Source organism: Pan troglodytes, chromosome 1 (assembly GCF_028858775.2).
Source record: "Pan troglodytes isolate AG18354 chromosome 1, NHGRI_mPanTro3-v2.0_pri, whole genome shotgun sequence".
In the NCBI taxonomy this organism is placed as follows: Eukaryota; Metazoa; Chordata; class Mammalia; order Primates; family Hominidae; genus Pan; species Pan troglodytes.
In genome coordinates, this window is record NC_072398.2 from 24,944,912 (window position 1) to 24,964,906 (window position 19,995).

The 19,995-nt window shown below is 43.6% G+C and overlaps 1 protein-coding gene and 1 non-coding gene across 2 annotated transcripts in view; one reads left to right on the forward strand and one right to left on the reverse strand.

The window, feature by feature from the left end:
- Window positions 1–4,176: 4,176 nt before the first annotated feature.
- LOC112207521 (small nucleolar RNA U13) lies at window positions 4,177–4,275 on the reverse strand. Its single transcript, XR_002941959.1, has one exon. It is a non-coding gene; the product is annotated as a small nucleolar RNA U13 (small nucleolar RNA).
- Window positions 4,276–10,646: 6,371 nt separating this feature from the next.
- Window positions 10,647–19,995, forward strand: part of NVL (nuclear VCP like) — a 102,436-nt gene continuing 93,087 nt past the window's right edge. The window contains 2 exon segments of the mRNA XM_054659325.2: window positions 10,647–11,001; window positions 14,608–14,681. Of these exon segments, the coding sequence (XP_054515300.1) occupies window positions 10,945–11,001; window positions 14,608–14,681 (131 nt within the window). The 5' untranslated portion in view covers window positions 10,647–10,944.

The following is a 19,995-nucleotide window of genomic DNA, read 5'->3' on the forward strand; positions in this document are numbered from 1 at the left end:
CAGCCTCACAGAGAGTCAGAGCCCGTGCTGGCACCTGGAGCTGCCTGCCCCTCTGCAGCAGCCAAGGTGTCTGACTGTGCAGTGGCCAGACCCCAGAGTCAGCTCCACGCCTGACTCATTCACACACACCTCACTGCCCCATGCCTGACTCGTCCTTGGCAAGCATGAGATCCAGGCTGGTAGCATAAGCCCAGCACAGCCTGCCAGGCCGAATGGGTGGAACGAGCCCAGTGGGCACAAGCAAAACTCGGGCAAAGGCGCCACCAGCCACAGAGGTTACCAGCCAGAAAAGCAACACTCCAAAAATCCCGTAACAAAACCATATGAGGAAATAAAGAATTCTAGTAAAGGTAACTACCTAGGTAAATATTAAAGTCGGTATAGGCCAGATGCAGTGGCTCATGCCTGTAATCCCAGCACTTTGGGAGGCCGGGGCAGATCACCTAAGGTCAGGAGTTCGTGACCAGCCTGGTCAATGCGGTGAAACCTCGTCTGTACCAAAAATATAAAAATTAGCCAGGCATAGTAGTGGGTGCCTGTAATCCCAGCTACTCAGGAGGCTGAGGCCAGAGAATTGCTTGAACCTGGGAGGCGGAGGTTGCAGTGAGCCAAGATCGTGCCACAGCACTCCAGCCTGAGTGACAGAGCAAGACTGCATCTCAAGAAAAAAAAAATACAACTACATAAAACTGTAATTATAAATCTATGCTGATGGGCACAATGTATAAAGCTGAATATATGACAATAACGATATAGGGAGGGGAGATAAAGCTATATAACAGTAAGGTTTTTGTATACTATTGAAACTAAGTTGGTATTAATTCAACCAGATTGTTATAAATTAAGATGTTAATTTTACTTTCCTGAGCAATCATTAAGAAATTAACTTTACAAAAATGCAAATCAAAATGACAATCATTTGATTGTGGCTGAGTGAGGTGGCTCACATCTGTAATCCCAACACTTTGGAAGGCCAAGGCAGGCCTGAGCAACACAGCAAAATCCCATGACTACAAAAAATGGAAAAAATTAGTTGGGTGTGGTGGCATGCATCTGTTGGTTCCAGCTACGTGGCAGGCTGAGGTAGGAGGATCACTTGAGCCCAGGAGATCAAGGCTGCAGTGAGCCATGATCGGGCCACTGCATGCCAGCCTGAGTGACACAGTGAGACGCTGTCTCAAAAAAAAAAAAAAAAGAAAAGAAAAAGGTATTACTTCACACCCACTAAAATGGCTGTAATTAAAAAACAAAAGAGAAATTAACTGTTGGGGGGGATACAGAGAAATCTGAACCTTCAATACATTGCTGGTACAAATGTAAAATGTTGCAGCAGCTGGAGGGAACAGTTCAGTGATTCTTCAAAAAGTTAAATACTGAATTATATGACCCAGCAATTCTGTAACAGCGGAATCAATTCAATCTGGTTCAACCTTTGTGAAACAAAGTTCTGAGTGGTTTCTCAGTGCAGCCAACCCCCAGGTTGCAAGTTACATAACCTAAGCATGCCCAGATGAGCCAAGTGTGCCCCATTGGTGACTTAGGAGCCAGGAGGAATGAAAAAGTCAGTCACAAGCAGAACCAAAGTGCTTGGATCAAGGAACAGGGACCAAATTCAGAAACAAGGAGTACCCTATTTTGTTGCAGTACAGACTTAAGAGCCAAGGACCTTCAGCATGACCCAATCAGATCATATCTCATTGCATTTTTCCATTTTTTTTTTTTTGATGGAGTCTTACTTTGTCTCCCAGGCTGGAGTGCAGTGGCGCAATCTCAGCTCATTGCAACCTCCACTTCCCAAGTTCAAGTGATTCTCCTGCCTCAGCGTCCCAAGCAGCTGGGACCACAGGTGTGCACCACCATGCCCGGCTAATTTTTGTATTTTTAGTAGAGATGAGGTTTCTCCATGTTTGTTAGGTTGGTCTCGAACTCCTGACCTCAAGTGATCCACCTGCCTGGGCCTCCCAAAGTGTTGAGATTATAGGCATGAGCCGCCACGCCTGGTCTACCTCATTGCATTTTCCTATCTTCCTCATTGTAACTATCTGCCTATAAAACCTGTCCCCATTCTCCAGCTCAGGGAGACAGATTTGAGCATGCCAAGTCAACTTTGCAATAAAGGTTTCTATTTTCTCAAAAGCAAGTTGCCATGGTATTGTTACTGGTGGAGGGTCTTGACTAGGTTGTCCAGGTCTTGACGAGTTGTCCAGGTTCTTGGTGTGTTGAACAAAGAATTGAGCAAAATGCACAAACAAAGCAACAAAAGAATGAAGTAATGAAGCACCGATTTATTGAAGCGAAAGTACATGCCACAGAGGGGAGCGGGCTTGAGCAAGCAGCTCAAGAGCTCCTGGTTGCAAAATCTTCTGGGGTTTAAGTACCCTTTAGAAGTTTCCTATTGGTTACACCCTATGTAGATGAAGACTTGGCCCCTGACCAATTGGAAGCTGAAGTAAGTTACACTCTATGCAAATAAAGACTTGGCCTGCGACTAATCAGAAGCTGAAGTGAAGGCTCCCTGTCTCCACACCCTATTCTCCTGCCTCAGTATTGGCTTCTATGCCTATCAGGCAGTGAGCCCTTGCTCCATAACAATTCCACTCCTGGGTGTACTGTATACCCCACAGAACTGAAACTGAAAGTGGAAATAACCCAAATGTCTATCAGGTGATGAACTGATAACTAAAATGGGATATATCTATACCACAGAATATTACTCAGGAATGAAAAGGAATGAAGTATTAATATATGCTATAACATGGAGAAACCTTGGACACATTATGCTAAGTGAAAGAAGTCAGACACAAAAGGTCACATATTGTATAATTCCATTTATATGAAATGTCCAAAATAGGCAAATCTATAGAAACAAAAAGTAGATTTGTGGTTTCCAGGGGCTGGGAAGAGGGGAAAACTGAAGTGACTGCTTAATAGTTACAGGGTTTCTTTCAGGGCTAATGAAATGTTCTGGAACTATATAGTGGTAATGTCTGCATAACCCTGTAAACATACTAAATGCCACTGAATTGTATACTTTAAAATGAATAAAATGGTGAATTTTATGCTATGTATATTTACCTCAATTAAAAAAAATTTTGCCCAGCATGGTGGCTCACACCTGTAATCCCAGCATTCTTGGAGGCTGAGGCAGAAGGATTGGTTGAAGCCAGGGGTTCGAAACCAGCCTGGGTAACACAGCAAGACCCAGTTTAAAAAAAAAAAAATAGCCAGCACAGTGACACATGCCTGTAATCCTAACTACTCAGGAGGCTGAGGCAGGAGGGTCACTTGAGTTCAGGAGGCTGAACCTACAGTAAGCTATGATCACCACTGTACCCCAGCCTGGGCCACAAGAGTGAGACTTTCTTTTTTTTTTTTTTTTTTTTTGAGATGGAGTTTCACTCTTGTGGCCCAGGCTGGAGTGCAATGGCGCAATCTCAGCTCACCACAACCTCTGCATCCCAGGTTCAAGCGATTCTCCTGCCTCAGCCTCCTGAGTAGCTGGGATTACAGGCATGCGCTACCACACCCGGCTAATTTTTGTATTTTTAGTAGAGATGGGGTTTCTCCATGTTGGTCAGGCTGGTCTCAAACTCCTGACCTCAGGTGATCTGCCCGCCTCGGCCTCCCAAAGTGCTGGGATTACAGGCATGAGCCACCGCGCCTGGCCAGAGACCATCTTTTAAAAATAAATAAATAAATGGATAAAATCACTAAGTTATACACTTTAAATGGACTCTTTTTATTATAGGTAAATTATACCTCAATAGTGTTTTTTAAAAAATGTTAATGATACCAGGTTCTTATTCAGGAATGTTTTGGCTCTTTTCTGTCATTTTCTCTTCTGCATCAATCTTAGATTCGACTTTTAAAATTCCTCCAGATACCTGTATTTGTTCAAATTAATGTTGGTTTTGAGTGACAGAAATCTGAAATAATGGTGGTTGAAACAACAAATAAGCTTATTTTTCTCTGTTTCTGTTCCTAGAACAGGTCAACTTCTTTTCTGCTTAAGGTCTTGGCACACATGATTCTCTCTCTACCTCAAACTCTTCCCACTCTCCTTGTACAATTGGCTTCTGCTATACTTAAAGTCCTTACCTGTCATATTCTCAGAAAGACCTCCCTTGACCAGGGACTGAGGTAGTCTCCCTTTTTTATTTTCTTCTTTTTTTTCCATGTCAGACGTGTAATATGCACAGAACAAGGTTTGAGGGTAGCACATCTCATCCTTCTGCATGAACACCCATTCTTCACACTTAGGAACTACAAAAGGATTTGTTATTTTCTTCCCTTTTCTTGAGACAGAGTTTCGCTCTTGTTGCCCAGGATGGAGTGCAGTGGCACAATCTCAGCTCACCGCAACCTCCGCCTCCCGGGTTCAAGTGATTCTCCTGCCTCAAACTCCCGAGTAGCTGGGATTACAGGCATGCGCCACCACCCCTGGCTAATTTTGTATTTTTAGTAGAGACAGGGTTTCTCCATGTTGGTCAGGCTGGTCTCAAACTCCCAATCTCAGGTGATCTGCCTGCCTCGGCCTCCCAAAGTGCTGGGATTACAGGCGTGAGCCACTGCACCTGGCCTTGTTATTTTCTATCACAGTACTCTGATTATTTACTTCACAATTTTCATTCATTTACTTAACAATTATTTACTAAAAACTTTCTATATGAAAGATTCAGGCCAGGAGCAATGGCTCACACCTGTAATCCCAGCAATTTGGGAGGTGGAGGTGGGTGGATCACTTGAGGTCAGGAGTTCAAGATCAGCCTGGCCAACATAACAAAACCCCATCTCTACTAAAAACACAAAAAAATTAGCCAGGCATGGTGGTGCATGCCTGTAATTCCAGCTACTTGGGAGGCTGAGGCAGGAGAATCGCTTGAATAGCTTGAAACCCGGGAGGTGGAGGTTGCAGTGAGCCAAGCTCACGCCACTGCACTCCAGCCTGGGTGACAGAGTGAGACTCCATCTCAAAAAATAATAATTAAAAAAATAGGCAGGGCACAGTGGCTCACCCCTGTAATACCGGCACTTTGGGAGGCCGAAGCAGGCGGATCACCTGAGGTCAGGAGTTCAAGACCAGCCTGGCTAACATGGTGAAACCCCGTTTCTACTAAAAATACAAAAACTTAGCTGGGCATGGTGGTGCATGCCTGTAATCCCAGCTACTTGGGAGGCTGAGGCAGGAGAATTGCTTGAACCCGGGAGGTGGAGGTTGCAGTAAGCCAAGATCACTCCATTGCACTCCAGCTTGGACAACAAGAGCGAAACTCTGTCTCTAAATAAATAAATAAATAAATAAAAAGATTCTATACCATGGGCTATGAAATCCTCCTTACTTCTCATTTTTTAATTAAACATTTATTGATTTACCAGTTCATCTCCTGTCCCTCTCTAAAGGGACACTGTAGAATATAAGTTCCAAGGCCATATCTGTTTTGGTCATCACTGTTTTTTTTTACTTTGGCATAGTAACTGGTACACAGGAGACAATAAATATTTGTAGAATGAATGTATAAAATGCCAAGCTCAAAATATTATTTTCATTCTATTCAGGATTAGGAACATAAATGAGGCAATCACCTCAAAGAATGATAAACCTGATTAGAAAATGGAATCGTTAGCCATTACCAAATAAAATAAATTAAAGATTTTTTTTAATCTCAAAAAACTCAAGGCCGGGCGCAGTGGCCCATGCCTGTAATCCCAGCAGTTTGGGAGGCTGAAGCGAGCGGATCACTTGAGGTCAGGAGTTTGAGACCAGCCTGGCCAATGTGATGAAACCCTGTCTCTACCAAAAAATACAAAAGTTAGCTGGGTGTGGTGGCACGCACAAGTAGTCCCAGCTACTCAGGAGGTTGGGGTGGGAGAATTGCTTAAACCAGGGAAGTGGCCGGGAGCAGTGGCTCACGCCTGTAATCCCAGCACTTTAGGAGGCCAAGGCGGATGGATCACGAGGTCAGGAGTTCAAGACCAGCCTGGCCAAGATGATGAAACCCCATCTCTATTAAAAATACAAAAAAATTAGCTGGGTGTGATGGTGGGCACTTGCAATCCCAGCTACTCGGGAGGCTGAAGCAGAGAATTGCTTGCACTTGGGAGGCGGAGGATGCAGTGAGCTGAGATTGTGCCACTGCACTCCAGCCTGGGCGACAGAGCAAGACTACATCTCAAAAAAACAAAAACAAAAACAAAAAAAACCAGGGAAGCAGAGGTTGCAGTGAGCTGAAATCATGCCACTGCACTCTAGCCTGGTCGACAGAGTGGGATGCTCTGTATTAGTCAATTTTCACACTGCTGATAAAGACATACCCAAGACTGGGTAATTTATAAAGAAAAACAGACTTAATAGACCTATAGTTCCTCGTGGCTGGGGAGGTCTCACAATCATGGTGGAAGAGTAAAGGCACGTCTTACATGATGGCAGATGAGACAGAATTAGAGCCAAGCAAAAGAGGAAACACCTTATAAAATCATCAGATCTCATGAGACTTATTCACTACCACCAGAACAGTATGGGGGAAACCACCCCCATGATTCATTTATCTGCCACTGGGTCCTTCCTACAATTCATAAGAATTATGGAAGCCACAATTCAAGATGAGATTTGAGTGGCGACATAGCCAAACCATATAACCCTGTCTCGAAAAAGAAAAGAAAAGAACATAACAGAACAGAACTCAGTCTCCAGCTCCCAGCAAGCAGGCAGCCTCATTTTTGCATCTCAGTAAGGATCCTCTGACATGCAAACTTCATCTTTTTCTCCATGTTCCTACTATACATAGAGTGGTCATACATTGTCCAAACTAGAACCTTTTTGAGAGATAAAAGGAAGACACTGAACATGTGAATGAAAAATGGCCAGACCAAATGCAAAAATAGAACTCTGACTCACAATCTGCAGCAACCAGACCAGAAAACCAATATATCATCTACAAGTCAGACATGTAGGAAGTTAGATCACTATCACTAGCAAACAATCCAGGAACCCAGCAACAACCCCTATAACAAATGGCCCCAGATGGCAAAAACTTTATTAATAAATGATAGCTTTTCTAATTTTTGGACCTGCTGTCAACATAGGACCAAAAAGAAAACCAACTGTGCATCCCAACCAAACACATAGGATGCTCTGCTAGTTCTAGTTAGCCCACCTATAGCTTCCCTATGACAACAGTCTTCAGTTAGGGCGTACCTGAAGCCTTCCCCTATTCCCCACCATAAAGTTTTCCCACTCCTCTGCCTGTCTTTGAGGCTCTGCCAAAACACAAGTGATGGTGGCTGACTCCCTTGTTATAGCAAACTCTGAACAAATAGTCTTCGCCTCTTCTTATGTATTTGGTCTTCATGTATTTCCACAAAGGGGATACTAGCAATAATTTTGCTGAATCAAAAATCAGGACTGTCCTGAGCAAATCTGGACATAAATCACCCTAGTTATGAAGCACAATTAGACCAGAAGCTGTTTGCTTGTGAAATACTGTATGAGGTTTAGGAGAATGAAAGTGTGAAAGACAAAAGATAAAATATGCCACTACCACTAGGTGGGGTTACACCACCAAAGAATGGAGGATGCTTCAATTAAAAAACGAAGTGCTTAAAGTGTATATGCACTTAGGTTACTGTTCAGTAATCTTTTTGGTTTTGATGCATGATACTGTAAATCCAAACATTGGAATCAATGTAAAATGGTCTTCAGGGCAATAATTGATGAAATAATTCCAACGAGAAATGTTCAAGCATATTATCATCTAGTATTAATTCACTTTCAATTATTGCCTTCTGCACCTGAAGCAGTAGTGAGATGAACAACACATTCCCTGCCTTTAAGAAGGAGGTGGCTGGGTGCAGTGGCTCATGCCTGTAATCCCAGCACTTTGAGAGGCCGAGACAGGCGAATCACGAGGTCAGGAGTTCAAGACCAGCCTGGCCAATATGGTGAAACCCTGTCTCTACTAAAAATACAAAAATTAGCTGGGCATGGTGGCGTGCACCTGGAGTCCCAGCTACTTGGGAGGCTGAGGCAGAAGAATCGCTTGAACCCGGGAGGCGGAGGTTACAGTGAGCCAAGATCGTACCACTGCACTCTAGCCTGGCAACATAGTGAGACTCCACCTAAAAAAAAAAGAAGAAGAAAAAGAAGAAGAAGGCAGCATTCTAGAGTACTTCAAGTTTACATATGAATGGCTGGTTACATAATTTGTAAGACCCAGTGCAAAATGAAAATAAGGGACAGCTTATTCAGAAAGCATTTCAAGATGGCAACAGTACAGCATTAAACCACCTGTGGGGCCCTTCTGAGCACAGGGCCCTGTGTGACTGCACAGGTCACATACCCATGAAGTCAACCCTAAGTGTAGGATAGTATTCTATGACAAATTATAGACTAATAAACTATATTGCCTAGTACATGTCATGATACTACTAGGCCTTTCAATGTGGTTATTTGTTCGTTTTTTTGAGATGGAGTTTTGCTCTTGTTGCCCAGGCTAGAGTGCAATGGCGCAATCTCAGCTCGCTGCAACCTCTGCCTCCCAGGTTCAAGTGATTCTCCTGCCTCAGCCTCCCAAGTAGCTAGGATTACAGGCATGCACCACCACACCCGGATAATTTTGTATTTTTAATAGAGACAGGGTTTCACCACATTGGTCAGGCTAGTCTTGAACTCCTGACCTCAGGTGATCCACCTGCCTCTGCCTCCCAAAGTGCTGGTAGTATAGGCATGAGCCACCATGCCTGGCCTCAGTGTGTTTTCATTCTATGTTGGACATTTGGCATGCACAGAATTACATTTCATTTGAAAAATTACTGAGCATTGACTACATTTGTACTATATGCTGTAGGGAATCTTTGCTAACATTTAATCAAGCACATAAATACCTAATCAAAATTTTTAAATGTTATAAAAAGTTAGTTATAATTCTTCCACTTTTCCCCACAAGCCTAAAGCGCAGAGCAGAGACTGAAACTGGTAGGCACTCAATAAACACTTGTTGAATGAATGCAAGAAGGCTGGAAAGTCCAATATCAAGGAGTTGTTATTTAGTGAGGGCCTTCTTGCTGTGTCATCCCATGGCAAAAGGCAGAATGGCAACAAAAGAGCCAAATTTTATTCAGCCTTAAAAGTGAAGGAAAGGCCAGGTGTGGTGGCTTATACCTGTAATCCCAGCACTTTGGGAGGCCAAGGCAGGTGGATCACCTCAGGTCAGGAGTTGGAGATCAGCCTGGCCAACATGGCAAAACGCCATTTCTACTAAAAATACAAAAAATTAGCCGGGTGTGGTGGTACACACCTGTAGTCCCAACTACTCGGGAGGCTGAGGTGGTAGAATCTCTTGAACCCAGGAGGCGAAGGTTGCAGTGAGCTGAGATTGCGCCACTGCACTCCAGCCTGGGCAACAGAGCAAGACTCTGTATCAAAAAAAAAAAAAAAAAAAAAAAAAAGAAAAGAAAGAGGGAAATTCTAACACATGCTATATGAGGGCATTAAGCTAAGAAACAAGCCAGTCACAAAAGTCAAATACTGGAAGATTCCACTTATATGAGGAAGTTAGTGTAGTCAAAATCATAAAGACAGTAAGTAGAATGGTAGTTGCCAGGGGCTGGGGGGAGGGAGGAATGGGGAGTTATTTTTTAATTAGTATAGAGTTTTAGTTGTACAAGATGAAAAGAGTTCTGGAACTAGATGGCAGTGATGGTTGCATATTATGAATGTATTATCACTAAACTGCACACTTTAAAATGTTTAAGATGGTGAATGTTCTTATATTTTACAACTAAAAAAATAAAAAATAAAACTACACATAGTGAAGAAGTAGGAAATGAAGTTGCAACCAAACGGATCAATATTTTGAGTGGGAAATCTAATACTTAATTCAGTGCTAATTTTTATATTTTTAGTAGAGACAAGGTTTCACCATGTTGGCCAGGCTGGTCGTGAACTCCTGACCTCAAGTGATCTGCCCGCCTCGGCCTCCCAAAGTGCTGGGATTACAGGTGTGAGCCACCGTGACCGGCCTCACGCCCTTCTCTTAATTCCATTTTCTCTCCCCTCTGCCCCTTAATACACTGCACTTAACCTTGTCATAAGCCAAGTAGGACCTGAAATAAGAATATTCAAAACACGGTTGAAATAAACAAGAAGACAGAAACTAAAGCCAGCATTTTTTTTTTTTAATGCTTGGTAACTGTCCCTTTGTGTCTCCCTAAGTGCAGGATAAACTTCTTGGGGCAAATACAAACGTTTGATAAAATTCTGGGCCAAGGAGTCTTGCACTGGATATATTCAACAAATTACCTGCCGATGATAACAGCGTAAGTCAAACGAGTTCTAAAAGTAACAAATGACTTAGTTATCTGGATAAATCCGTCCTTCCTTTTCTTTTTCACCTAGCCCTTTTGTCGGGCCTCTAAAATGTAAGATAACTACGTGGGAAAGCAAGCAGCGGCTGGTGGTGTGTTTTTACCCTGATTTTATCACTCCAAGTATCTACCGTGGCTGGTTTTGCGAAGACTAGCTTTGTATCAGAATGAGGTGTGGCTGGAACGCCTGAGGAAAGCAAACCAAGTTTTCCAGAGGACGCCGTTGACAGCGTCTCCGCACACCGCGCCGGGGTAGGAACTTCCTCCCGCCTGGTTCGCCCGGCGGGGAACCAATAAAGTTGAGCGCGTTCAAAGGGGTCCTAATCTTCCAGGGTCCACTGGGCAGGCCTGCAAAATAAGGCCCCTAGAAACTCCCTGAGGTTTTCAAGTCTTCTCCCTCTCCTCGGAATTTTTTCCCCTTCATTCGCATTACTTTTATTCTGACGGAAACGGCGCGGGCTAGGCCCCAGGAGGGGCGTATTTCAGGTGCAACTGGCCCGGCGATCGCGGTGGGCAACCCCTACGAGGCCCCCGGTTGACTAGGAGCTGGCGGTCCGAGCTGTGGCTTGGAAGACCGAAGCGATGAAGCCCAGACCTGCAGGGTTCGTGGATAATAAACTCAAGCAGCGAGTCATCCAGGTGTGTATTCTGCACCGCTTGGCCTCGCCAAGGGCCCCGATCGCTGCCCCAGGGTGCCACTCCCCTTTTGTCGGGTGGCATCCAGGTGGAACTCAACTAGTCTTCTTTCCCCAGTCTGGGTCTGGGCGTGCGTCTGTTCCTCCTTAGTTGGTGGTGCCGGGGCCTTCCCTACCCACGTTGGTGCGGAGTCTCAGGGAGAAGCCGGGGATGGTGGGAGGGTGCAGCTTGGTAGGGCTGCCCAAGTTGTCTGGTCGTCTTCAGCGCAGATCATTCAGTAGAGTGGAGGTAGCCTTTGAATTTTAACCTCTTTGGCTTGTGAAGTTAGCACAGGAATGGTCTTCAAACGCTCGCATTGTAAGAGGTCCTTGAGAAGGGGTGGCATAAATAATATGTTAATTTCCGTTCTCAAGGAACTTACACACTAAAACGAGATAACATGGGTCTGGCAACAGTAACAGGCACTTTGCCTACGGTTTTCTCGTTTTCATGACCATCAGTAAAAAGCAGTGTGTGGCAAATACCTTAGAATGTAAGCAAGCAGTCTGAGTTAAAAGGTGGGAGAGAATTTTCTTCACTTAGGAATTTGTGAGCTACACATTCTCCTTGTTTTTCTTTCACTTCACCAGCCCCTAAACAATCTCCTTTTCGGACCCATCTTTTCCTACCAACTTGTAAATGTTGGAAGTGCTCTGTGCCACTGTTCTCTTACCTCCCCTTCCTCCTCTTTCCTCATACACCTTTCTTATCTATCCATACTTCCTATGTGATCTCATTTAGTGTAATAACCTTTGAGTAGTATCTACATACTCTATTATCTATGTATTTATTTCATTTTATTTTTATTTTTCTGAGACATAGTCTCGCTCTGTTGCCCAGGCTAGAGTGCAGTGGCTGTTTATGGGCACAATCATAACTCACTGCACCCTCGGCCTCCCTAACTCAAGTGATCCTCCCTCCTCAGCCTCCCCAGTAGCTGGGACTACAGGTGTGCACCACCACACCTGGCTAATTTATTATTATTGTTATTATTTGTAGAGACGGGGTTCCACTATGTTACTCTGGCTGGTCTCTAACTCCTGGGCTCAAGCGATCGGGCCTCAGCCTCCCAAAGTGCTGGGATTACCGGTGCAAGCTGCTGCACTGGCCTCTGTATATTTATGACTGCTAACTTTATATCTCCAGTCCAGATTTTATCTTGAAGTACAGATTGATATATCCAGCTGCCTAGTCAGCATATCTCCAAATTAAAATGGCCAAGTGGAACTTGTGATTTTTTCTTCCTTCAAATCTGCCCTTTCTTAGTGTTCTGTATCTCAGTAAATGATACTACCGTTCGTCCTGTTGTTAAGGCCAAAAACCTTAAGGATCATTCTGAGTCTTTCATTTCCTGTATACCATCTGTCAACAGCCTGGTTGGCTTTACTTTCAAAATATATTCCAAGTACTTCTTACTGTCTTTCCCTGTAACCGTCTTAGTCCAAACCATCATCTCTACCTTATACTATTACAATAGCCTCCTAACTGATCTCTCTGATTCTGCTTTTACCTAAAGCCTATTCCCCACAGAGCAGCCAGAGACATCTAATTTTTTTTTTTTTTTCTGCTCACTGCAACCTCTGCCTCCTGGGTTCAAGTGATTCTCCTGCCTCAGCCTCCCGAGTACGTGGGATTACAAGTGCATGCCATCACGCCTGGCTAATTTTTGTATTTTTAGTAGGGATGGGATTTCACCATGTTGGCCAGGCTAGTCTCGAACTCCTGACCTCAGGTGATCTGCCCGCCTCAGCTTCCCAAAGTGCTGGGATTACAGGCGTGGCCAAGACATCCTTTTAAAGGGAAAAATCGGGCTAGGGGAGGGATAGCATTAGGAAAAATACCTAATGTAGATGACGGGTTGATGAGTGCAGGAAACCACCATGGCACCTGTATACCTATGTAACAAACCTGCATGTTCTGCACATGTATCCCAGAACTTAAAGTATAATTAAAAAAAAAGGAGGGGGAAATCAGAGCTTGCCATAGCCCTGCTCAAAACCTTTCAGTGGAGTCACAGACATCTAGAGTAAAACCCAGTCTAAAATGCCCTGCATATTCTGGCCTCTGTTGTCCTAGTTTACTTTTCCTCTCCTGTCCCAGCCACACAGACCTTCTCAAACATGCCAAGCACAGGACCTTTGTTCTCGTTGTTCAGTCACTCTGAATTACTCTTCCTCTGGATGTTCCCGCGTCCCACAACTTGCTCCTTCACTTTATTGAGGTTTCTGAGCAGTGACTCCTAATTACTGGATCTAGTGGCCTCTTCTCTGTCCTCACACTTGACTCTTTTCAGCGTTTGACATTATCAGTTTTCCTCTATAGCTTTCACTTTGGTTCATTATAAAAGTACAAATGAATATCCCTTATTCTAAATGCTTAAGACCAAAAAATGTTTCAGATTGATTTTTTTCAGGTTTTGGAATGTTTGCATATACATAATGAGATATTTGGGGATGGGACCCAAGTTAAACATGAAGTTTATTTATGTTTCATATACACCTTACACACATAGCCTGAAGATAGTCTTACACAATATTTTAAATAAATTTTCACTTAGCTATATATTTAATTTAATTTTAATTTTTTATTTTTGAGACTGGGTCTAGCTCTGTCACCCAGGCTGGAGTGCAGTGGTGTGAACACTGCTCACTGCCATCTCAAACTCGTGGGGTCAAGTGATTCTCCCACCTCAGCCTCCCATGTAGCTGGGACCACAGGTATGCACCACCATGTCTGGCTAATTTTAAAATTTTTTGTAGAGATGAGATCTTACCACCTTGCCCAGGCTGGTCTCGAACACCTGGACTGAAGCAATCCTCCCGCCTTGGCCTCTCAAAGTGCTGGGATTACGGGTGTGAGCCACCACGCCCGGGCTTATTTATGTATTTATTTTTGAGATAAGGTCTCGTTCTGTTATCCAGGCTGGAGTGCAGTGGCTCAATCATAGCTCACTGCAACCTCTAAGTCTGGGCTTAAGCGATCTCCCACCTTGGCCTCCCAAAATGCTGGGAGTATAAGCACAAGCCACCACATCCAACCAACTTTTTAATTTTTTTGTAGAGATGAGGTCAAACTTTGTTGCCCAGGGAGGTCTCAAACTCCTGGGCTCCCAAAGTGTTGGGATTACAGGTATGAGCCACCACGCCCAGCCAAAAGGTGATTTAATATTGAAACTAAATTGCCTCAAGCTAGTAGTTCTGCAGTATCTGACAGATGTCAAATATCACTGTGTTCCTTGAAGTTTAAAATATCCCCTCCTACCCTTACGAGTTTATTGCAGTGTTCTGGGGTGTTTGGAAACCTAGGATATTAGTAAGTAAGCCCTCACTTACTGCCTTATAACTATTCTAATAATTATTAGTATTGTATTATAGTGATTAATAATGTTAATTAAATTTTCTGATTTCATACTTGACAATTATTTGGTTACTTTTATTTATGTTTCTGGTACACTTTATTAATGAAGAGTTTATCTTAAAGTATAATGTGTTCAGATAGCTCAATCTGTTGATTAAAATCACTGAGTTTGAAATATTGAGTGTTTTGTATTTGTTATATTTTCTGTTTTAGTACCTTACCAGTAACAAATGTGGCAAATATGTGGACATTGGAGTCTTAGCGTCTGATTTACAAAGAGTGTACAGGTAAATAAATATAGTTTCCAGATCCTTGGATTTTTATGTCTTCTTTACCATTTTAAAAGTTTATATCCTGCTTAAATTTCCAGTTGATATCAATAGCTGCTGGCATTAGTTCACCAATCCATAATCTTGGAACTCAATTCGGTTATGCAAACATTTATCAAATACCTATTATGTGCAGTAAAATGTCTTTTGTACTGTGGGAAATGGGTCACTGCTTATCTTTTAGTACCTGACAGTCTGATCAAGAGATAGAGATGTTATTATATCACTTCCTTTCCTGCTTCATTAGAAAATTAAAACCGGGCCAGGCATAATGGCTCATGCCTGTAATCTCAACACTTTGGGAGGCTGAGGTGGGAGGATGGCTTAAGCCCAGGAGTTTGAGACCAGCCTGGGCAACATGGTGAAACCCCATCTGTACAAAAAATATACAAAAATTTGCCAGGCTTGGTGGCATGCACCTGTGGTCCCACCTACTTGGGAGGCTGAGGTGGGAGGATCACTTGAGCCCAGGAGGTGAAGGCTGTAGTGAGCTGTGGTCACGCCACTGCACTCTAACCTCAGTGACAGAATAAGATCCTGTCCCAAAAAAGAAAGAAAATTAAAACCATCACCAGCAGGTATGATCTCCCTGAGTTTCCTGACTCCTTTCTTTTTGAGACAGAATTTCGCTCTTGTTGCCCAGGCTGGAGTGCAATGGCATGACCTCAGCTCACCGCAACCTCCACTTCCCAGGTTCAAGCAATTCTCCTGCCTCAGCTTCCCAAGTAGCTGGAATTACAGGCATGTGCCACCACACCTGGGTAATTTTGTATTTTTAGTAGAGACAGGGTTTCACCATGTTGGCCAGGCTGGTCTCGAACTCCTGACCTCAGGTGATCCGCCCACCTTGGCCTCCCAAAGTGATGGGATTACAGACATGAGCCACAGCGCCCAGCCTCTTTTTTTTTTTTTAATACAGTTTTTATTTTTATTTTTTGTGGAGACAGGGCCTTCTGTATTTGCCCAGGTTGGTCTTGAACACCTGACCTCAAGTGATCCTTCCACCTTCGCCTCCCTAAGTGCTAGGATGACACGCATGAGCCACCATGCCCAGCCAGCTTCCTGAGTCTTTTTTTTTTTTTTTTTTCTGAGACGGAGTCTTGCTCTGTCGCCCAGGCTGGAGTGCAGTGGCGCGATCTCGGCTCACTGCAAGCTCTGCCTCCTGGGTTTAAGCCATTCTCCTGCCTCAGCCTCCTGAGTAGCTGGGATTACAGGCGTGCGCTAACCACACCCAACTAATTTTTGTATTTTTAATAGAGATGGGGTTTCACCATGTTGGCCAGGCTGGTCTTGAACTCCTGACCTCAGGTGATCCGCCTACCTCAGCCTCCCAAAGTGCTGGGGTTATAGGTGGGAGCCACCGCACCTGGCCAAGAATACCTTAATTATTTCTAGAGGCTCTATCTCCAAATGCAGTCATATTCAGAGGTACTGGGGGTTAGGACATCAACATAAGAATATAAGGGAAACACAATTCAGCTTATTGGACTCTGTCCTGTGGCTCCCAAAATTCATGGCCTTCTCATGTGCAGATACATTCATTGCATTCCACAAGCCCCAAAAGTCTTAACTCATTTTAGCATCAACTCTTAAGTCCAAACTCTCATCTAAATATCATCTAAATCAGGCCAGATGCAAGGACTCATACCTATAATCCCAGCGTTTTGAGGGGCCATTGGCTTAAAGCCATAGAGTTCAAGACCAACTTGGGGAACATAGTGAGACCCCATCTCTACAAAATGAAAATAGAAATAATTAGCTGGGTATGGTGGCCTGAACCTGTAGTCCTTGCTGCTTGAGAGGCTGAGGTGGGAGGATCGCTTGAGCCCAGGAGTTCAAGGTTGCAGTGAGCTATGATTGCACCAGTGCACTCCAGCTGGGTAACAGAGCAAGACCCTGTCTCTAAAAATAAAATAAATAAAAATAATGTTATCTAAATTAATTGGTAATGGCTGAGATTCAAGGTATGATTTATCCTGGGGCAAAATTCCTCTTCATCTATTAACCTGTGAAACCAGAGAAGTTATCTGCTTCCAAAATATAGGCATGTGCTGTATAACAGTGTTTCAGTCAATGATGGACCTCATGTATGATGGTGATCCCATAAGATTATTACATCGTATTTGTACTGTACCTTTTCTGTGTTTAGATATGTTTAAATACACAATACCATTGTGTTACAGTTGCCTATAGTATTTAGTACAATAATGTGCTGTATAGGTTTGTAGGTACAGTAGGCTATACCATGTAGTCTAGGTGTGTAATAGGCTAGCCCATCTAGGTTTGTGTAAGTATACTCTTACTTATTTTTGTTTTCACACAATGAAAATGCTTAATGATACACTTCTCAGAATGTGTCTCCATTGTTTAGTGATGCACAATTGTACAATGGCAGGACAGGCATAGGTGTAGGTTAGACATTCATTCCTATTCTAAAAGAGAGCAATTGGAAAAAAGAAAGGGTCATGGGTCCCAAGCAAATCTAAAACCAAGCAGGGCAAATGTCATTAGATTTTCAGGCGTTAGAATAATCCTCTTTGGCTTGATGCCCTGCCCTGTGGGCTCCGTAGGGTGGTGATCCTGCCCTGTTACCTAGGAGGAGGCAGCCCCACCTGCCGGACCTGTGCCCTCTGGGTCTGTGTTGGCAGTGGCAGCCCTGCCTTCTTTTGAGCCTCCTTAAGGGTCGTTCTTCCCTTTTCTTGAAGGATAACTTGTGTTCACAGCTGGATGGTTTTATTGGCCATGTCCTATAGAATCCTGGAAGTCCAACAGCCTTCCTTAATTTTGTCCCCATCTCGGTCCCTTCAGTCCAAGCTGGCAGTGTTTCTGTTGCTTTAACCCCATGTCTATTCCTGGCTTCTGCTGAGATGGCTGACTGGATCCATAAGTCATATGCTGGTAATCGCTTTAGCAAATTGTTGTCCCCCTACACCCTTGATGTTCTCTTTAGATTATGCTTTTTCATTTTTTACAATAGGGATAAACTGAGAATTTTCCAATCTTCAGGTTCTAGTTTCCTTTTTGTTGAACAATTCCTTCTTTATCTCTCTCTATACTGTAAAATTTTACTATAAGCAGCAAGGAGAAATCAGGCCACACTTCAACACTTTGCTTGGAAATGTGAGTGAAATATCTAGATTCATCACTTGCAAGTTCTACTTTTAAAACAGTAAAACACAAGTCCTCTGCCACTTCATAACATGGACTGCCTTTCTTCCAATTTCCAATATCCTGCTTCTCATTTCTGTCTGAGACCTCACCAGAAGCATCTTTAACATTCGTATTTCTAATAGCATTCTCTCTCTGTGTGTATATAACTATAGAACCTTCCTGTACAGCTCTTCTCTTGTCTTTCTGAGCTCTTACCAGAATTGCCTTCCGTGTCTTTTTTTTTTGGAGATGGAGTCTCACTCTGTCACCCAGGCTGGAGTGCAGTGGCGCAATCTCAGCTCACTGCAACGTCTGCCTCCCGGGTTCAAGCAATTCTCCTGCCTCAGCCTCCCAAGAGGCTGGGACTACGGGTGCACGCCACCATGCCTGGCTAATTTTTTGTATTTTAGTAGCGACAGGGTTTCACTGTGTTGCCCAGGCTGGTCTTGAACTCCTGAGCTCAGGCAATCTGCCCGCCTCATTCTCCCAACATGCTAGGATTACAGGCATGAGCCACACGCCCTGCGGTGTCCATATTTCTAACAGCAGTCACTTCAGAGCCATCTAGGTTTCTTCTAACATGCACCTCAAAACTCTCTGGCCTCTACTACCTAGTTCCGAAACCATTTCTACATTTTAAGGTATTTGTCACAGTAGCACTATACTTATCAATACCAAAATCTGTATTAGGAAGGAAGAAAAGAAGAGAAACTAAGACAGAAAGCTTTTTAAAACAATAGTATACCTCACTTTGGCTACCACTCAGTAGTATTTTTCCTTCCCCTGATCAGAATTTATTTAATGAGTGGTCTAAGGCCAGGGCACAGTGGCTCACACCTGTAATTTCAGCACTTAGAGAGGCTGACACAGGAGGATCGCTTGAGGCTAGGAGTTTGAGACCAGCCTGGGCAACATAGCAAGATTCTGTCTCTACAAAAATAAAAATAAAAAATTAGCGTGGCATGCACCTGTAGTCTGTCCTAGCTACTCAGGAAGTTGAGGCAGGAGGATCACTTGAGGCCAGGAATTCAAGGCTGCAGTGAGCTACGATTGCACCGCTGCACTGAAGCGTGGGTGACAGAGCAAGACCCTGTCTCTTAAAAAATAAAAATAAAGACTAAACTAAGATTGTTTCTATCCCCGCCACTCACTCCATTGAAATCTATGAGTTGTGTTTTGTTGGTAACCTTTTTTCTTAGTTGGTGGTATGACTGTTACTCAGCCAGTCACCCAGGTTAATCTATATGTTGTCCACTTCCTTCTACCTAGCCTTGAATCCCCCTGCCATGTCTATAATAAGTCACCAAGAAGCCTTGCTGTGGTCTCTTAAATATTTCATGATGCCTGTTCTCTCCTTTCCCTACCATTACTATACTAGCCTAATCCAGAGCCTCATTATTTCTTGTCTAGACTACTGTTTCAGTTTTTTTTTTTTTGAGATGGAATCTTACTCTGTTGCTCAGGGTGGAGTGCAGCGGGGCAATCTCGGCTCACTGCAACCTCTGCCTCCTGGGTTCAAGTGACTCTCCTGCCTCAGCCTCCCAAGTAGCCAGGACTACAGGTGTACACCACCACACCCTAAAAATTTATTTAAAATTTATTTAAAAATTATTACTAAAAATAATTTTTGTATTTTTAGTAGAGATGGGGTTTCGCCATGTTGGCCAGGCTGGTCTTGAACTCTTGACCTCAAGTGATCCTCCTGCCTTGGCATCCCAAAGTGTTAGGATTATAGGCATGAGCCACTACACCTGGCCTGTTTCAGCTTTTAAACATTCTGCCTACATCCATCTGCCATCTTCTCTTATCCAGGTGTTGGCAAACTATGGCCCTCAAACCAGTTCCTGCCTACCACCTTGTTTTGTATGGCTCATGAGTGAAGAATCGCTTTTACGTCTTTCTTTCTCTCTTTGTTTAATTTTTAATTATTTATTTATTTATTTTTTGGAGAGACAGTCTCGCTCTATCATCCAGGTTGGAGTGCAGTGGCTCAATCTCGGCTCACTGCAGCTTCAGCCCCCTGGGCTCATCCTTCTGCCTCAGCCCCAGATGGCTGGGACTAAGGCACATGCCACCATGCCCCGCTGATTTTTTGTATTTTTTGTAGAGATGGGGTTTTGCC